At 39.6% G+C, this 21,104-nt stretch overlaps 1 protein-coding gene across 1 annotated transcript; it reads right to left on the bottom strand.

Annotated features, from left to right (window-relative positions):
- Positions 1–4,448: 4,448 nt before the first annotated feature.
- Positions 4,449–20,972, bottom strand: hsf5 (heat shock transcription factor family member 5; the record flags this gene model as incomplete). Its single annotated transcript, NM_001113840.1, is given in 10 exon segments — positions 4,449–6,338; positions 8,383–8,494; positions 9,231–9,320; positions 13,571–13,657; positions 15,617–15,678; positions 18,705–18,792; positions 18,910–19,088; positions 19,468–19,558; positions 19,653–19,792; positions 20,353–20,972. Coding segments are annotated over 10 exon segments (1,395 nt in total), but the record flags the coding sequence as incomplete, so codon positions are not given.
- Between the last annotated feature and the right edge of the window lie 132 nt (positions 20,973–21,104).

Here is a 21,104-nt window from a genome sequence, read left to right as displayed (position 1 = left end):
AAGAAGCACTTGTTATTTAAAAAAGTAAGTGAGTATATTTAGATTAATTCTCCTGTAAACAACTAAGACACTACAGCCATTAACAAAAACAGAAACTTGGCCACACACCAAACCCTCCCATTCAGAAACAGGCTGCTATATAAAGTGTTAATAACATTGGCCTACAGATCACACAGAAACACACACATCTCCCCAAACATTGTCTGGGAAAAGGTCACAGAATCAGCATATAAAAATCGCTAATCTCTACTAGGGACAGATTGATTAACTTTAAAATCCTGCATCAATACTATTTTACCACCATTCAACTTAAGCTGGCCATAAGTTCATCGGTCGCACAAAACATCGTCAGATGTGCCACACACCATTCAGGGCTGAATAGGCAGGTAAGGAGGTAGAAACAATAGGATTTCTACCTCCTTCTGCCGATTCAGCGCTGAAGGGAGATTTTGATCAGGCACCTTCTATGGCGTCCGATCAAAATTTTCAAACTGGTCCGATCGGCGAGTCGGCCGATATCAGCAGCTTCCTGCGATATTTCGTACGATATTATCGGTGCGTGTATAAGTAGAATATATTTGAACAGATACTCTGCCTGCTCTTGTGGCTTTATAATTATTATCTTAATATTATTTGTTTTTTGGTTCTGCAGATCTCCAGTTTGGAATTTTAGAAGTTATCTGGTTGCTAGGGTTAACTTTACCCTAGCAAGCAGATAGAGGTTTAAAGGAGAGACTGAAATGTAAATAGGAGACACCCAGTTTCTATTCTCCCTTTTAAGCTATATGCATCTGACTTCAAAAGAGAGAGGGGTGGGTATGAGGGGTTACCAAAACAACAAGAAAGTGTCCAAAACCTCTTCATAAGGAGCTTTATTACAAAGAAGCTTTTATTGTGGGTGTACGTAGATGGGTTTGGGTAAAAATGTTTTCTATCTAATAGAAGGAACACTTAGAAGTGAATTTGGTCTTTGATATGACTGGATAATAAAAGGAGGGTCAGTGCCTTCTAACTATACTCACCAACCATAGTTTTTCTGTTTTTTATTTCATCACTTAATTTCTTTTAGTGTGGTTTATCCATTTAAATGAGTGGAATCTGGAGTATCTTTGCACCAGGCTGATTTATACCCCAGGACATATCCATCCACATCTACTATATTAAAAACTTCATAAATATGAACCTAAAGCAAATCTGTTTGAAAGCCTGTTGAACACATGATTTATTTAGTCTACAGACTATACGCAGTCTGACTAATAACATGAGAGACTCTGGATGACAAATGATAGGTGTTATAGTGGGCCCTCCCACCTCCCATTGAACCAATTACTGGGAGAAAATGTTAGGGGCCTCATAATCTATTCCAAGAGAAGAAATACTAGTGATACATGAGACAACCAAAGTAGACCTACACCCAACCATAACCTGCTTGCTTACAATCCAAACTGTCCTTTCTTATTATATACCTGTGCACCCCCTCTCAGAAGTCTCTGAAAGGAGCATGGAGCAGTAGGCACAAGAATGTAAATAACCAACGGGCAGGAGGAGGAGGAATCAGAAGTCAGAGTTGAGGTTACAGGCAAAGTGGGGCTAAGGACAAAGTTTGGCTCATCACCTGCCTGGGACACACATGAAGAGCACTGTGCCAGCTCAAAGCCACCTAACCCATGGGTAAACCCACTGGTTCAGACTGACACACCAGATAGAATCTGATAGCTCCAAGACTGCATCCTGCTACTATAGCTTTTTCTACATACCACCCCACATGAGAAAAACTTATCTCCTAATTCAGTTCCAGATTTCTCTGGAGAGTTTTCATGAAAAAAAAACACAGGATAAGTTTTTCTCTTGGAAACTAAATCTGGCCATAAATGTTCATCTGAGGACACCTACCTTCATATCCTATAACAGTAAAAATGAATGTCATAATTGTGCATCAAAATATTATATAGGGTATGCAAAGTGCAAAAATTTATACTTAACCAACAGATGACTGATGTGGCTGATGTGACCTAGCATGTATGTGTGCCTTGGTTTGTGTGCACTGTGAATCCTATGATCCCAGGAGGCAGCCCTTAATTCTTAAAAATTGCAGTTTTCTATTTAGTATTACCCAATAGCACATACTACTAAAAAAGTATGTTTTTATGAAAATGGTTTATTTAGATGAAGCAGGGTTTTACATATGAACTTTTTTTATGCAATATATTTTTATAGAGACCTACATTACATAGGGTTGAAGAAAGACCAGAGTCCATCGAGGTCTTGGATACTATGCTTGTTCAAGTCAGGCCCCTCTTAAAGGCATTAACAGAATCTGCCATTACCACATCTCTAGGAAGTGCATTCCACAACCTCACTGCCCTCACCGTGAAAAACCCCCTACGCTGCTTCAAATGGAAGCTCCGTTCCTCTAATCCAAAGGGGTGGCCTCTGGTGCGTTGATCATTATTATGGGAAAAAAGAACATCCCCTATCTGCCTATAATCCCCTCTAATGTATTTGTAATCATGTCCCCTCGCAAGCACCTCTTTTCCAGAGAAAACAACCCCAACCTTGACAGTCTAACCTCATAGTTTAAAACTTCCATCCCCTTTACCAGTTTAGTTGCAGTCTCTGCACTCTCTCCAGCTCATTAATATCCTTCTTAAGGACTGAAACCCAATACTGCACGCATACTCAAGGTGAGGCCTTACCAGAGACCTATAAAGAGGCAAAATTATGTTTTTTATCCCTTGAGTCAATGCCCTTTTTTTATACAAGACAGCACTTTATTTGCTTTAATAGCCACCGAATGACACTGCCAGGAATTAGACAATTTATTGAGTACAAAAATCCCCAGATACTTCTCCATTAAGGATACCACCAACAAGCTATCAGCACCATGCCAGACCTCAATGAATCCTGAAAAATTAAGTGAAGAAGCTTGGCAATCACAGCACAAAGTTCGTTTAATACCCTGGAATGAACACCATCCAGTCCTGGACCTTTGTTAACCTTTACATGCTCAAGTCTCTATTAGTAGCTATATTACTAGAACTGGACATATTAAAGGGAGGCCTTCATTAGCTGGCTCCTCAGATGTATAGACAGATGAAAAATAAGAGTTAAAAATGTCTGCTGTTTCCCTGTTCCCATTAACATTGTTTGGGGATATAGTTTTTCCTTAAGTTGCACCCTATGCCGCAAAATGTTTTTGTGACTCAGGTGTGGCTAATGAGTTGCAACAGTGACTGCGTTAACTCTCTCTCTCTTATATATATATACATATATATATATACCTATAGAAAATACCAGCACACCAAGTCACATCAATATCTTCTTTTTATTCACTGTGCGATCCAATGTTTCGGTCCCTCCTGGGTCCTTGATAAAGGTCCCAGGAGGGACTGAAACGTTGGATTGCACAGTGAATAAAAAGAAGATATTGTTGTGACTTGGTGTGCTGGTCCTTTCTATAGGTATTTATATGTTTTCACCTAGCACCTACTTATTGCACCTGTTTATAGTGTGACTGCGTTAACTCTCTTCTATATATAGAACACAGGGGCATTTTTGGCCCCTGATAGAGTGCAAGAAGTGAGTTAGTATACAAGTAAATCCTTGTGGACCCCCTGGCCCAGACCCCATCCCGGGTGGTGGTGATTTCCCCAAAGGTAACTATATTGTACATGCACTCGGGGGAGCACATATAACGGGGGTTCTTTTGGGGGTATGGGTGGCAGCCTTTGTGGGCCCTGCACCCCCCAGACCTACCCTGTATGCTACCTTTGTAAATGAAGCTTCATGTCAGGCTTTACTTTTGCATATTAAACCTAGCCAACAGCTCTGCATAAATACTACTTCTAAAAAGATGTATTTTTAAAACAGTTTCATTGTTGTCTGTACAGTGCTGTATATTTTCATAATATTAAATGTACAATAAACTTCAGCACTTGTTGTGCTATGTAGATTTTTGTTCAAATAGTTAGTGCTGTGAGAATCCAATATGTCACTGAGTGTTTTAGGTATCTTCTTCCACTTAATTCTTAATTAAAGTGTTCTTCCTGCTACAGTGGAAAAAAACAAACCCTCAATATTTTTCCAACACATTATCCTTGAACTTGTTATGACTTTTACTATCTCATACTCTGTCATAAAACATCTCATGTCATAATGCAAAGGGACTGTTTATTTTAATGAATTTGCTGAAAACAGTTTAAAAACAATAATATTTATTTGGCCCCTGTTGAACATAGGTTTATACTGCCCACAGCCTTGACTAAACACAGTTCTTTCAGTTATAGTGCACTTTTGCAGGCCAAGCTGATGTCTTTTGCTTAAGCAATAATATCAGGGTTTGGGGGTCCTATAAATTTGGCTTTTATAGGAAAATAAATGGCCTAGTGTAGGTTAACCTTCTTAGTATTTATACCTATGGATTTAAAACATTGTAAATGAATATAATATTATCAGTGCATTTTTTTTTAATGAAAAACATTTAACACAGAGTACAAAAAAACAGCAATACATTCAGTAAAGTGGTACAAGGCATTGAGCTTACAGCGCATAGTCAGGCAATTGGAAAACCCAAATGGTTGTCATCTAAGCTCTTGTAGTTTCCTGTTATGTGCACAAAACAAACTGTTTTAGTAGATATTACTCATTTCATATACTGCTTTCTATAACGTGGAATGTCCAGTTCTTATTTAAAATAATAAATTAATTGGTTTGACATTACAAATAAAAATGCTTTTTATAAAACGAATGTCCAATTCTTATTTAAAATAATAAATTAGTTGGTTTTACATTACAAATCAAAAATGCTTTAAAAATTTCTTAAAATTACTTGGTGAATAGCAACATCACAGTTCCGTTTCTGACCAGAGAAATGGGGCAGATTATGTACATCTAAACAACACAAGTTATACTGTCGGTGTTACAAAAAAGTGACTATAAAGAAGTACTTTGCAAGATCAAATAGATTTTTAAATGCTATTTGCAGCCAGATTTCCACTGCTTTCTTAAAAAACTGTTTGTTTTACTGACATTGCACATGGTATAATACTGTTTCAGATTTGCTGATATACTGTATATATTGCTTCACATTAAATACTGAAAATAGAAAAATCTTTAGAAACAGCTAGTTTAAAATGATAAACAACAGAGAAATGGGGACTTAATATCATACATCGCCCTACTCCTCTCTCTGACATTTTTCTCAAAATATACGTTCGAAAACATAGAGTTACAGAATGTAAAATCTCATTGTAAAGGCTTATGCTAACACACTTTCACTGCGGGTGTGGATCACATTTTACAATTTTTATATATAGGATGGTATAACATCTTGCGTCAGATAAGTTATAACATCTTGCTTCAGATAAGTTATATTTTACATTAAATACTTATAATAAAAGAAGCTCCTTAAGAAGTAATAGTTTGAGAGTTCTGCTATATGGCATTACTGCCACCAGTAGAAATTATTTCAGCCGGCACAACAAGTAAAGTGCAAGCGGGGTATAACCCCTGCGTGTTTATTCAAGGCAACGTTTCAGGGGCGTACCCCTTCGTCAGGCTACAAGAAGCAGCTTTTAGCTTTTCTGCACCAAACTGACATTACTAATGAACAGTATAATCCCTGTGCCAGCCCTTCTCTGTGGAGCATGTTACTATGACAAAGTGATAGCTTCACGGTTCATATCACTATAGTGTAAAACAGTTTCTTTGTGTTTCTTTGATATGAACTATAACAACACTGTACAGGCTAAGGGAAGAAGTAACTATTGCTTGTATAACATGAGCATAAAAAAATAACAATAAGGGCTTATTCTTTTTTTCTGAATTACTATCAGTTTGTACGAGCAAATTGTTATTCTTCTGCTACCTTGCATTGTGTGAATTGTAACACAATCCTTGTTAATTTCCTGAGTTGGGGTGTTAGAGCTCAGTGCTGATCTCTAACATTCCATATCACAGGATGGAGTCAGACTGGTAAAAGTAGCTGAACTAATTATGATGTACTGACATATTAATAAAAGTGCAAGAAAATAGTAAATAGTAAATAGCAGAAAAGTGTACATAACTAGGGAAAAATACTGAACTACTGGCTTTCCCCTTGAACCCTCAGTTTAATATGTAAATAAAATAATATATAAATGCTATTTATAAAATAAATATAAATCTGCCTCCTTATCTTAAATAGACTAGATAACCAATAAATTACACTGTCTGGAATATGGCTAAACAAGAACAACACCGTGGTGCAAAATAATACAATTGCTCATCTCCTTCTTCTGATAACGTCTATTCTGGCAATCGTTCCATCATGCAGGCTACTTCCGCTAAGAGGTAGAGGTCTGTGGACAAACAATGTGCTCAAATTATATATTTCATAAGCATTAAACTGGTTACAGTGGGCTCTTAAGAACAATAATTACATTATGTTCAAAGAGCAGGAAAACAGAGACTATTGACTGCATTCAGTTACAAACTAGAAATAGTTAAAGATTACACATTTAATGCTGTCATATACTAGTTGACTTTTAAGGTGTCTGACCAATATGCCCATAGTCCAGACACATACTATATGATCAGTCATAGATCTACAGCTTCTCCTTACTTCCCCATCTGCATTTGCACAAGCCGACAAGGTACATTGGAAGATTAAATATTATCTGATCAGCTATAAGGCCCATGATAATGTGTCAGCACTGACTTGAAAGTGATAAACATGGGCAGACAAACTGTCTAGGCATGTATGGCCAAATTTCGCCAAATTACTGATCCCCCTAACCTCCACCCGTGGAATTCTTTTGCACTTGCGGTTGCCCAACACATTTTATAAAAGGATGCATGAAATCCATCTGAACCCTCAGTGACAGATTTCAAATCCGGGCGCCCTGAGGCCGCCCCCCGCGCGCATGCGCAAACACACAAACAATCGCGCATGCGCGAACATCTCTTCTCACCCCCCCTCCGTGCCGCCGCAAGAGCACATGCGCAGGCATTTGTACTCCAATTTGGAGCAGTCCCCATTGCTCCGTATGGGAGTGAAATGTCAAAATTTGTTTGTGGCGGGGCAGCATGCCATCCCTAAATTTGTGCCACCCTAGGCCCGGGCCTTTGTGGCCTCGCCACAAATCCGGGCCTGTGAACCCTTTGTAAAGGATTGGGGCCCTCTATTACCTAGACTAGGCCTACACCCTGGGGCAAGATAACTGATGGACTAATAACAGTGGCCCCTGGGCCCCTAAGTTGCATGGTTCCCCAAGTTTTGTAAATGCAGAAAGAAGAATATCTGGGATGTAAAGAAAAGTATAAGATGCACAGAAACGATGATGAAAGAATAAAAAAAATAGAAAGGAAAAGTGGAGGAAAGCAGGAGAGAATTAAAAATAGAAGGGAAAACTTTGTCTGCCAGTGCCCACTACCTTTTATTCCATATCATGTGCTTAGTGTTTCCTATTAAAATAAATGTGAGCTGTGGGAGATAATTATGGGAGTATTTTTACAGCAGTGCATAATTTACTACAGCTGACATGTATGGCCAACTTTAGGCTCCCCAAACATAAAAATCACCTCCGCCTATGAGTACCATCTTCTGTAAGGAGGCAGGTTGTCTAACCACTTTTTCACCAGTGCATAAAAGAGTTATGGTTAGTTTTATATTCTAAAGCAGGGGTGCCAAAGAGGTAGATCACGGCCTACCAGTAGATCAGTTTTAGATAAAGTAGATAAAGTTTTTGGTAGACCATAAGGCGCAATGCCATCCCACCACTTCTTTTTCCCCAACATAACAGAGCTTTTGACTGCAGCCATACTGCTGTGTTGACACTTGTATAATGTTATGCGGGCATTAAATGTGAATTTGACACTGCATTTATATAGTATATATTGCTATGTGTATTTCAACTATTTTTTATTAAAGTAGAACTCATGATGGAGGCCAGGTGGCAAGAGTAGATCACAGGGTGACAAACTCTGGGTATCCCTGTTCTAAAGTATCTGCGTAATGCTTTGTGGGTCTAGAGGATGTTACCAGTACAAGTCACAACATAACTCAAGATTCTTAACCATTGCCCAAGCGTCTTGATCTTTTCTTATCCAGAAGGCATCTGATGAAAAAATCAAAATAGGAGCATCTGGATTTTTTCCAGATTTATATGGAGTACTATCCTCTGCCAGGATGCAGGTAATGTGCCTTTCATTAACCACTTTTACTACATTAATTAATGGCACTTCAAACAGGAGACATGGTTGATAAACTCCCATTCACCTTGTTCAAAGGACACACTCTAAAATAATTCACCTCTACTTGGAAATAAAAAGTAAATTTAAGCTTGGGTACAAGTAAATTGGAACTTGGACTTAATAAATATCTAGTTTCCATAACTCACTTACCAGGTGCCACTTCCTGGTTTGAGAGTGTTCTTCTCTCTTTGTTTTGATTATCAGGGACAATTTCATAACTCTGGGTTTGAACTAATGAAAGCAATGCATCCATATTATCTGCCTGTTAATTGCAAAATTAAAAATTGAAGCAACAATCCCTATGGCTAGTACAATACATGGCAAAAATGCATACTTTTGCATTTTTGTTTCAAAAATCTGTACTAAAGACAGGCCAGAAGGCAGTGAGATGGCATGTGACAACTGGGCTGCCACCTGGCTAGTAAAAAAATTATTGATTCCAATGTTATTAATAGGGATGAAATATACAAATTTAGGAAGGTTGGTAATTTTTTCAAGAAAAGGTAGCAACCCTATGTGTCACACTAGCCTAAAGCAACTGTCATTTTTATAAATCATACAATTCAATCAGAGAAGAAAACAAACATCATCTTTAGCCTTTCTGGTCAGGGATTTTATTTCTGCTAAATAAAGGCTAACAATAAATGCTGATTAAAATGTCACTGCTATTAGGGAAAAAACTAACTATTGGATGTGTGGCAAAACGCTGGAAAATACTCACACAGTAATGGTACTCTCTCTCAGCAGGAGAAATCAGAAGGTAGATAATTATTGTTTGAAAATACGTCACTGAGCATTTTCAAGCAATAATCACTTGACCCACGATTGCCCCAGGAAGCAAAACACGAAGTTCCCCATTAACTTTATACATTGTACCTGCAAGGCACTACCTACTCTTTCTCATATTCACTCACAAGTACACACAAATACACACATGCACACACTTACTCACACACACTGACACAAGAACTAATTTTGAATTAGGATACAGAACTCACCTTTACTTTCTTGCAGTCACCAGGATTCGGCTTAGGCTTTTTTGGAGACAGCAAATTCACAGGCACAGGAGACTGCATTAGAAGGTTCTGTAAATGTATGATAACAAGCTTGTATAACTGAAAATCTATTAACAGTATAAATATTATATATATATATATATATATACAGGTATAGGACCCATTATCCAGAATGCTCGGGACCAAGGGTATTCCGGATAAGGGATCTTTTCATAATTTGGATCTCCATACGTTAAGTCTACTAAAAAATCAATAAAACATTAACTAAACCCAATAGGATTGTTTTGCATCCAATAAAAATTATTTATATTTTAGTTGGGATCAATTACAAGGTACTGTTTAATTTCTACAGAGAAAAAGGAAATCAATTTCAAAATTCTGAATTATTTGATTAAAATGGAGTCTATGGGAGACAGGCTTTCCGTAATTCGGAGCTTTCTGGATAATGGGTTTCCGGATAAGGGATCCTATATTGCAAAGGTTCTCAGCACTCATAGGATTTTCATAATAGAGCACAGAGGCAAAGCAAATTTCAAAGTTCAAGCGGTGAAGTTTATTGGTTCCAACGTTTTAGTCCTATACTGAGACTTTCATCAGGGAATGTGAGACAGGGTACAGCACAGCATTTTTAAAGGCATGATTTGGCGCCAAAAGAACGTGTTGCTTAGTGACAGAGTGTAAACAATACAGTATACGTGAATAAACAAAACGAAAAATAAAATAAAAAAAAGGTAACAATGTCAAGCGTATGTATGGTGTCATTATTATGCCCACTCAGCGCAACCCTTCCAAGACTACTACCCACACATAAGATCGCACAGAGGCAAAAGCAAATTTCAAAGTTCAAGCGGTGAAGTTTATTGGTTCCAACGTTTTAGTCCTATACTGGGACTTTCATCAGGGAATGTGAGACAGGGTACAGCACAGCATTTTTAAAGGCATGATTTGGCTCCAAAAGAACGTGTTGCTTAGTGACAGAGTGTAAACAATACAGTATACGTGAATAAACAAAACGAAAAACAAAATAAAGGTAACAATGTCAAGCGTATGTATGGTGTCATTATTATGCCCACTCAGCGCAACCCTTCCAAGACTACTACCCACACATAAGATCGCACTATTTATAAGGCTATCGTGGGCATTCCCCTGAAAAGCGGGGGCTCAGCACAGCAGGGACGGCAAATCGTACCTTGCTCGTTGCCTAGTGGTAGTGAGCCATAGAAACACCGCACGCTGGACAGACAATATACCCCTTTTAGTTGGCGAACTTACCCAAGGCAGGGTATTCAAGCGGCTCCCCGATCCGGACCACAGTAGGTGCACACACAACCAAGTGGATGTGTTTGTCCGTCAGTCCGTCTGTGGGGGCGACCATATACTGGGGACCATGTACTGGGGGACCATGTACTGGGGAGGTGCTGCCTAAGTGGTGTACTGCCATAGAATTAATGCACGCCCCGTGCAGGCGAGTACCCCCCCCGCGGGGATAGTCATATTGCTGAGAATTGCCAAGGCAGCTGCCCTTAGAAGCCTACACCATACTTGCGAGCACACAGGAGTACACCTGTTACCCCGTAATCCAAATGTCCTGAAGCAGTATAGGCGTTTGTAGGCAAATGATCACCACATAATTATACACTTGAAAAAAATATATACACATGGTAACATCATCAGAACAGCCTTAAATATATAGCAACAAGTACAACTTGGCAAAAACATAACAATTAAAGAGACAAAATTTAGATAAAGAAACCCAGAGGAAGTGTTTCATTGAGTCCCCTGGGAGTCACGCAGTCTAGTTTGTGGATCCATCTGGACTCTCTTTGGAGGAGTGCCTGATCCCTGTTGCCTCCTCTAGAAAGGGGGGGCTGGAAGTCGATTGCCATACACTTAAACGTAGGTAAAGGGTGCTTCTTTTTTAGAAAATGTCTTGCCACTGGTTGATCAGCTTTACCCTCCTTCAGGGCTCTGCTAACAGCCTACCGGTGGTTTCCAATGCATTCACGGAGGGTGGTAATGGTCTTGCCCACATAATAAAGTCCACATGGACAGGTTATAATATATATCACGTATGTCGAAGTGCATGTAAGCCTATGGTTAATCTTAAACCTTTTGCCCGTGTAGGGGTGAGGTAAATCGGGGCACCTACATGTAGTACAATCAGGGCATTTGTAACAACCCAGTTTCTTGTGTGCAGATAGCAAGTCTGTCTGGGTTTTGGGGAGTCCTTTGAAGTCAGTTCTGACAAGTAAGTCCCTGAGGCTATTGCCTCTCTTATAGCCAATCACTGGTTTATTGGAGAGATGCAGGGACAAAGTTTCATCCTGGCTAATCATGGGCCAGTTTTTCTGAAAACTTTTGGACAAAAAAGGTGATGTGGAACTGTATGTAGTGGTGAAAATCAAAAGGGTAGTCAGGTTCTCATCAGTCCTTTTCTTCAGGATCAGTTTGTCCTGTGTGTGTTGGAGTGCCCATTGCAACTGCTGATCCAACTGGGTGTCTATATATCCCCATTCAAGGAACCTCTTATACAGCTCCCCCAGCTGTATGTTTGCAGTGTCAGGTGAACTATTGTTCCTGATAACTCGGGAAGCATGTAGTATTGAATTACGGTCCGTGGGTTTCCTAAACAGTCTAGTGCCCAGTCCTGAGCCCGACATAAATTTTAAGGTCCAAAAAGTCAACATGGTCTGCGTGGTAGTTGAGGGTAAATTTAATAGGATTGTCCAGGGCATTCAGGTCCTGGTGGAATTTTAGCATACTGTCTACCCCACTGGTCCAGATCATAAAAAGATCATCGATATAACGAAAATAGGTGAGGATAGAGTTCCCCAGTAGGGGGAGGATGTGTTCAGTCTCAAAGTGGAGCATAAACAGGTTGGCATACGATGGTGCCAGTGCACTACCCATTGCGGTACCCGATATTTGCAGATAATAGGAGTTTTCAAACCGAAAATGTTTCTGGTTAAGGTAAGTTCTAGCAATTGTAAAAGGAATTCAATTGATGTGTTTCTGGGTAGGTTAGTTGTCAGTGCCTTACGAGTTGCCCAAATCCCCTGGTCATGGGGTATGATAATGTACATGCTTTTGACATCCATGGTGACCAAGAGGCTATTAGCAGGAATATCCCCTAAATCCCTGAGTCTCTGTATGACATTTGTAGAATCCCGTAAGATTCTACAAATGTAAGATTGCATGGATTTAACAAGGGGCTGCAAAAAAGAGTTGATATAAGTGGAAACTGATTGGTACAAAGAGCCAACAGCAGAAATAATGGGTCTACCTGGGGAAGCCGACAAAGATTTATGAATTTTTGGTAAAGTGTAGATAACGGGTATGCGCGGGTGTCCCGTACTCATGTATTGTGCCGTATATATATATATAAAAATGAAGAACACACACACAGGGACTTAAATAAAGATTTTTTGTTCTTTTTTTATCGCTAATGCCAGACGAGGCGTAGGGCGGATATTTTCGTCAAGTGCAAAAGTGCTTGCAGAAAATTTCACCCTACGCCTCCTACATGTGCCTGCACCCTAATGAATGAGACCCCCTTGGGTGCAGGCACATGTAGCCGATATACGCATGAAAACGTGAGATAATGCAAAGTCTTGCGCTTTTATGCGTATATCGGCTACATGTGCCTGCACCCCAGCGTATCTCATTCATTCGGGTGCAGGCACAGGTAGGAGGCGTATGGTGGAATTTTCAGCAATCGTTTTTCCGCTTGCCGGAAATATCCGCTCTACGCCTCATCTGGCATTAGCCTAAGTCCCTGTGTGTGCAGCACTCTGTTCTTCGTTTACATAAACGCCAATTCGCGGTGCCATGTATGCCATCCCACCAAAAATTTACATTCTCACCGATGAGATGGCATTTCTGGGAAATTAGTCGCCCGCGACAAGGGAGATTTGACTAATCTCCCCGTCTGTCACATCTCTAAATGTCTGGGTTCCGGAGAGATAAAGCATTAAATTACCAGTGCACCGATAAACCTCCTGCATAAAATGGACTTCTGCTTATCAGTAAGCCAAAAGATCAAGTGGATGAAGGGAGGGAGTTGTTTATACAGAGCACATTATCTGTGTTTAAAATGAGAAAATACAGTTTTTTGTGTTTATATTAAAAAAGGTGTATTGGTGTATATTTGGTTTAACTAATTTCCTTACCACAGGCACACAAGCATACAGCTTGTGCAGGAATTGCATGTGATACAAATTTTCTTCCTTTCTGAATAAATGGTTATTAAGGTTTGGTTCACTATTCAGTTTGGGATCGAAGTACATTTAATTTACAGCATTAATAATTGTTTCTAGATTCACCTCATCTTCAGTGGGGTCACTTGAATCCTGGTTAGGCCTTTTTGGGGACAGGAAGTGCATGGGGATTGGTGACTGTCTAGGCGGGGTCTGTAAAACATACAAAGCTAATTACAAAGACATTTATGAAATGTAATTAAAATGACAGGTATGGGACCTGTTATCTGGAAAGCTGTTATTCAGAAAACTCCAAATTACGGGAAGGTCATCTTACATAGACTCCATTATAATTAAATAGTTATTTTTTTTAAAAAAATGATTTCTTTTTTCTTTGTAATAATAAAACAGTACTTTGCACTTGATCCCAACAAAGATATAATTAACTAAAGGCAAACCAATTCAATTGAGTTTAATTCATGTTTAAATTATTTTTTAATAGATGTAAGGTATAGAGATCCAAGTTACAGAAAGATTCCGTACCCGGAAAACCCCATGTCCCGAGCTTTCTGGATAACAGGTCCTATACCTGTGCTTATATTGGCTATATGGTTAGTTCTACTGGTGTCAATATTTGCAGATTTTATATAAAGCAAAACAAGAATAAATACCAAATATTGCAACCGAGATACAAAATAATGAATTAATAGAGCTATTATTGGACACATTATTTATCTAGTCATTTCCCCCATTCCTCCCTACGTGAATAACCACTTCTCCTGTAATACTGAGTGACAGAACTGAGCAGGGAGTGTCAGTGAATGCCTCCTCTATCTGTAATGTTATGTATTGGTGTTCAAAATATTTATGATTAGTTAGGTATCTAAGGGCCGTGGCAGACAGGGAGATTAGACGCCCGCAACAAATCTCCCTTGTCGCGGGCGACTAACCTCCGCTATATGCCATCCCACAGGCTTGAATGAAAAACACCGGTGGGATGGCATATGCGGCGCTGTGATTTCCCAAAATCGCAGAAGTTTCCTTGAGAGGAAATCACGGCGCCGCATATGTCATCCCACCGGCGATTTACATTCAAGCCGGTGGGATGGCATATCGGGGAGATTAGTCGCCAGCTACATGGGAGATTTGTCGGGGGCGACTAATCTCCCCGTCTGCCACGGCCCTAAAGGATAACATCATGAAGCAGACATTTAATGATAAGATGCACAATTAGCTGTTATAATAGCATATTTGCATCTAATTACCTTAATTAATTAATTTTTAAAGCAACTGCACTTGCACATGTATTTGCAAATGAGCTCTATAAAATGTATCATGCAGGACAAATGCACGAATCCTGACCTGCCAGATAAAATCATGGGGATCAAAGGATCTCCACCCAGTTGTACCATTCTGCTACAAACGAACACCAAAAAATGAAAGTGTTTTAAAGTAATTAAAATATAATGTACTGTTACCCTGCACTGGTAAAACTGGTGTGCTTGCTACAGAAATGCTACTATAGATTATATAAATAAGCTGCTGTGTCACCATGGAGGCAGCCATTCAAGCTGGAAAAAAGGAAAAAAGGTTATATAGCAGATGACAGATAACTGCTGTAGAATATAATGGTATTTAATCTGTTATCTGCTAAGTAACCTGTGCCTTTTCTCCTCTGAATGGCTGCTACCATGGCTACACAGCAGCTTTGTTTATATAAACTATAGTAGTATTTCTTGGGAAGCACACCAGTTGTACCAGTGCAGGACAGCAGTACATTATATAGTAATTCATTTTATACACTTTCATTTTTTGATGTTACTTTTCCTTTAAAGAAATACTGACACCAGAAATTAAACCCTTTTTTTACATCTATCACAACATCGTCTTTGCATGCTATTTATAATTTTGGCTTAGAAGTATTTGCCGGATGCTCTTTACATTACCTATCTAATCCCCCATGTTCCCCTATGAGGGTGCTGCCATATTTGTGCACCAGAAGTCTGTTAGCATTAGAAGCTATAACTGACAGGTTTAGAAAGGACAGTCAGGTTGGCACAACAGTCAGATTTAGGAACAACAATTACTTACAAACGCAGCCCTATCAGCCAAAAATGATTAACATGACCTATAGGTAACTTTTAATCTACATTCATATTTTGAAACACAAACCTGATAATAGCTATAAAGTAAGCTTGAGGCTGCAGTGGGACTTGTACAGCACTGGAGATATACTGGAAATAGAGAACAAGCCATTATGTAGTAACACAAACAGGACACATAGTCTGCATCACAAAGAAAAATGTTCAGAAACCAACAGTTGTAGGTTAAACTAGAAAGGGAAGTTTGAGAACAAACTTCATGTTGGGTTGAAAAACATGAAGTCACTGAATGGGCTCTGCCCACTTTCTCTAACCTTGGACCACAGTTATACAGTAAAAACCACTGTGCAAAGTTTGGGGACCCTGGTTTTAATAGTGTCTGCATGGCAGCAACTTAAATTTCCCCACTGAAAGTCAATGACATCTGATTGGCGGTTGGTGGCTCCACCCCCTTTTTCTAACCTGGAACTGCAGTTACCCAGTGTTTAGGGACCCTAGGATTAATAGTTAAAGAACGGCAGCAATTAAAATTTAAACCAATAAAAGTCAATAGGTGAATTGTGATTGGTGGTTCCGCCCACTTTTTCTAACCTTGAGTCGAAGTCACCCAGTGACAAACAGGGGGCACCCTGGCATAAATAGTTTGAGAATGACAGCATTTTAAATTTAAACCAATAAAATTCAATGGATGAAATCTGATTGGCTGTTAGTCCTATTTTGAACGGCAGTCCCCCAGTGACCAACTTTGCAAATTTTGGGGACTCAGGCATTCATTGTGAGGCTGACAGGATTTTACACTTCACCATTGAAAATAAATAGGTGAAATGTTATTGGCTGTTGGTGGCTCCCCCCACTTTTTTTAAACTTTGAATGGCAAATACCCAGTGACTAACTCTGGAAACTTTAACAACCCTGGAATTAATATTTAAATAATGGCATCAGTTTAAATATAAACCAATGAAATCTAATGGGTGGAAATGGATTGGCTGTTGGTGGCTCCTCCCACTTGTTTGGGAACCCTGACATAAATAGTGTGAGCAAAGCAACATTTTAAATATAAACCAAAAAAAATCAATAGGTGAAGTCTGATTGGCTGTTGGTGGCTCCACCCACTTTTTAAAACCTAAAAATGCAGTTCCCTAGTGACCCTGGTGTTAATACTGTGAGAATGGCAGCAGGTTGCATTTCCCATTGAAAATCAATAGGTAAAAACTGATTGGCAGTTGTTGGCTCCACCCACTTTTTCTAACTCTGAACTGCAGTTACCAGGTGACTAGTTCTACTAGTTCTGCAAAGTTTGGAGACCTTAGTATTAATATTTAAAGAATGGCCACAGTTTAAATTTAAACATATGAAGTCTATAGGTGATATTTAATTGGTTGTTGTTGGCCCCACCCACTTTTCTAAACTTGGAACATAGTCACCTAGTGACAAACTGTGCAAAGTTTGGGGACCCTGACATTAAACATGTGAGAATGGCAGCAGTTAATATTTTCCCACTGAAAACAATGAAAGAAATGTGATTGGCTTTTGGCGGCTCCGCCCACTTTTTCTAACCTTGAGTACAAAGTCACGCAGTGACTGACTGTGCAAAGTTTGCGAACTCTGGCATCAAACTAATAAAATTCAATAGGTGAAATCTGATTGGCTGTTGGTGGCCCCGCCCACTTTTTCAAAACTAAAACTGTAGTCCTCTAGTGACCAACTGTGAAAAGTTTGGGGACCCTGGGGTTAATTTTGTGAGAATGGCAGCAGGTTGAATTTCCCCATTTAGAGTCAATAGGTAAAATCTGATTGGCTGTTGGTGGCTCCACCCACTTACAAAAATACAAAAAACCTTAAATGCGTAGTCACCCAGTGTCTGACTATGCAAAGTTTGGGAACCCTGGCAACAACCAATAAAAATCAATAGGTGAAATCTGATTGGTTGTTGGTGGCTCCGCCCACTTTTCAAAACTAACATCACATCTCCGCCCACTTTTGGGCATCCAACAATCATCATATTTTCATTCAGGCTGAGCCCATGACGGTGTGATTCAAGTTTGGGGAGTGTAGCCTCAAAGCTGTAAGATTGGCAGCAGTTTCAATTTCCCCATAAAAGTCAATGGGTACAATATGATTGGCTGCTGTTGGCCCCTCCCACTTTGTGGTTTTTAAAAAAAACAAAAAAAACCTGAATGCGTAGTCACCCAGTGACTGACTGTGCAAAGTTTGGAAAATCTGGCATGAAACCAATAAAAATCAATAGATGAAATTTGATTGGCTGTTGGTGGCTCCGCCCACTTTTCAAAACTTAAACTGCAGTTCCCTAGTGACCAAGTGTAAAAAGTTTGGGGACCCTGACGTTATTACTGTGAGAATGGCAGCAGGTTGAATTTCCCCCAAATCAATAGGTAAAATCTGATTGGCGGTTCACAGCTCCGCCCACTTTTGGGCATTCAATAATCATCCTATTTTCATTCAGGCTGAGCCCATGACTATGTGATTTAAGTTTGGGGAGTGTAGCCTCAAAGCTGTAAGATTGGCAGCAGTTTCAATTTCCCCATTAAAGTCAATGATTAAAATTTGATTGGCTGTTGTTGGCCCCTCCCACTTTGGGGTCATCCAACAAATGTTGCTGCTTCATTCGGGGTGACCCCATGATTATGTTATTCAAGTTTGGGGGGTGTAGCTTCAAAGCTGTAAGAGTGGCAGCAGTTTGAAAATCTTCCCTGTCAAAGTCAATGGGAAAATTGGGGGGTTCGGAGCGGCGCCACAAAAAGATGGGGGGCCGGATCGCTTAGAAAAGTACAAGCAACCTGCTCCGCTATAGGGCGAAGATGTGTGGGGAGTTTGGGTGTTGTACCCCTAAAACTGTAGGAAAAGTAGCGTTTAGAAAATGGGGGGCGCTAAGAATAAGAAGAAGAAGAAGCGGAAGAATAAGCTAAAGTCGAAGAACAGTATGTTGGGGTTTTCAACCCAACATAATAAAAACTTATATATGTCTAAAAAATACAACTCACTAACATTGTTTATGCCACAAAAATATGGAATATTGTGATTATACACAACCCTGATTGAATTATGAGTTTTTTGCTGAGGATTATTTAACATCTAAATGTGGTATAGTTATACACAAATAATTCAATGTTCTACAATAAGGAAGTAGTGATGCTTACCTGTTGGACACAGCGATGGTGGGTATTGGGCTTTGGGTGAAACTAATCTACCATACTCCAGTTCTGCTTCCGCTATTGTAGACTGACCCTGTTGGGCAAGGACGGTGAATGTAATGATTGTGGAGTACACATGGTTTCAGGTAAAATGAACTGTACTAAAGAGAAAGAAAATTCTTATTCTAGAGGAAGATAATACATACTCTACCTGAATTGGAAGCAGACCCAAAGAATGCCCTCCTGTTGTTGAAGGGCTTGGTGTCTGATCCACTCCATTAAATGGAAAGTTTATATTGCTGCTGAAGGGTGGAGAGAAGGAAGGATCTGTAATAACATTTTCAAGTTGCAAAATGTGTGATTTAGGTTCATCCATCTCAGGACCTGCATCTGAATGAAGACATATATAGAGGAGCTTATCTATTATATCTATAGTAAAAATGTATACTGTTCTTTCACACTATGCTGTTCCACCCTTTTCCAATACCTGACAAATGTTTGGTGGGTGCATGGGGCAGGGTGAATCATTTTCATTAATGGGAGGCTGCCTATAGTGAATGTAAAATCTCAAGCGAACAGGACAGAGTTAATTAATCCTACTGGACCCTAATTATTATTTTTGTAAAATTAAAATCCATCAGAATCCTCTGCATTGTCTTGCAACTAATCAAACCTGTTATTTCATGTGAGTGACTTTAATGTGAGGGAGAACAAATCATTTTAGAGGTTTACTGTCCCCTTAATACATCAAGGAAGTAGCAATGCTCACCTGTTTCACCTGTTGCACAGAGCACTTGTTGGTATGGGGCTCTGGGTGAAATAAATGCACTATACTCCTGTTCTTCCATTGTAGACAGACTCTGATGGGACAAGACAGAGGTAGCAATGACTGTAGATTACACATGACTTTCTATTTATGATGGAACAGATAGTTAATAATAATGCAAATTCTACCTGTACTGGCAGAAGACCCAAATAAAGACTCCCTGTTTGAGAGACTGATGTCTGGTCCATTTGGTTAAATGAGAACGAGGCATTTGAAGGAGGACTTTCATGTTGCAAGGTGCAATGTTTGGGTTCAACTGTCTCTTGACCTGCACCAGAAATAAGGCATATAGAAACAATCTAATCTAAAAATATATGCAATTTTTATTTGTCTATATTCAGGGGCTTTAGGGTATTTCGTATGCTGTGCCACACTTTTCCAATGCCTGAGAAATGCATTGTGGGTGCATGTGGCTGCTGGGGAGAGCAGCTTAGTCTGCTTTTGCCAGTGTTGAGTGTGTTATCTGAAAAGGAAAAAAATAATAATTAACTAGACTCTATGGGGCATGGACTGCCCTTAATTCCAGGCTTTTGGATTTCTGGATAAGGGATCCCATGCTCGTATTGCAGATGGCATAATGACATGCTCTTACAGGGTAACCTTATGCTCCTGTATATTGCTGGTTACATTTCTAAAGGTTCTAAAGTAGCATATACAAATAGCCATGGTATGTTATTAAACCCAAAACCCTATGGGGAAATCTTAGCCATTACATTTGCAGTGGTATACTCTAGCAGTAGGAACCATACTGTTAAATTCTCTGTTTATCAGAATAGAAAAAACAGCTACAGTTTTTTTCAAATGTAAAATCCTAAACCACACAATTACCCTGGTTATCCAGATTTTTCTTCTCCCCAGCTGCACACGTACTTAGCAAGCTCAAGCGAATTTTTGGCCGAGACTTCACTTCAAGGCCTGCAGCTATTTTGGCCTTGTTACTACTGGTCAGCCTCTTGATATTGACCAAAAAGTCTGGGTGTTCCTTTTGGAAGCTGGGATTGTGAAAAACGTGCACCCCACCTTCTTCTTCTGGGTAATAGGGCCTGCAGTCAGATCTCTGCACCTTCCTGAAGCCATACAGATTCAGCTGGCGGATAAAACTCTCAAAGTTTTTTGTCTTGAAAAGGTTTGTATCTTCCCTGTGTGGCACCTCAGGGCAAAGCACCTCAGACACAAACATCTGCTTGACTACAACAACATTTATCGCAGCAGTATCCCAGAATATTGACTGATAACGTGGGCTGTTTACTATACGCCACAACTTAACAACAAAACTATTGAAGTTAAGCTCCACAGTAGGCACAGGCTGCTCTCCTTCCATTACCTAACCAGGCTGCTAAATTATGACAAACCTGATACCTATAAAATGGTTTTAGCCACACTGTGCATAAATATACCAGGAACTATTAGAATCACTAGTCTGTAGCCATCTAGAGGTAACAAGTCTGTCCTGCCTAATATGTAGTATCACAATTCCCTACAGAGCGTTGGTAATGCCTTTTGGGCAATGCTTCCTTGGAAAAGGGGGTCCCCAAGCAAGTCTAACACCAGCCTGACTTTGCTATGTCCTGGCACTATGG

The sequence above is a fragment of the Xenopus tropicalis genome, chromosome 2, assembly GCF_000004195.4.
Source record: "Xenopus tropicalis strain Nigerian chromosome 2, UCB_Xtro_10.0, whole genome shotgun sequence".
Lineage (NCBI taxonomy): Eukaryota > Metazoa > Chordata > Amphibia > Anura > Pipidae > Xenopus > Xenopus tropicalis.
This window is presented reverse-complemented; position numbering and strand designations above follow the sequence as displayed.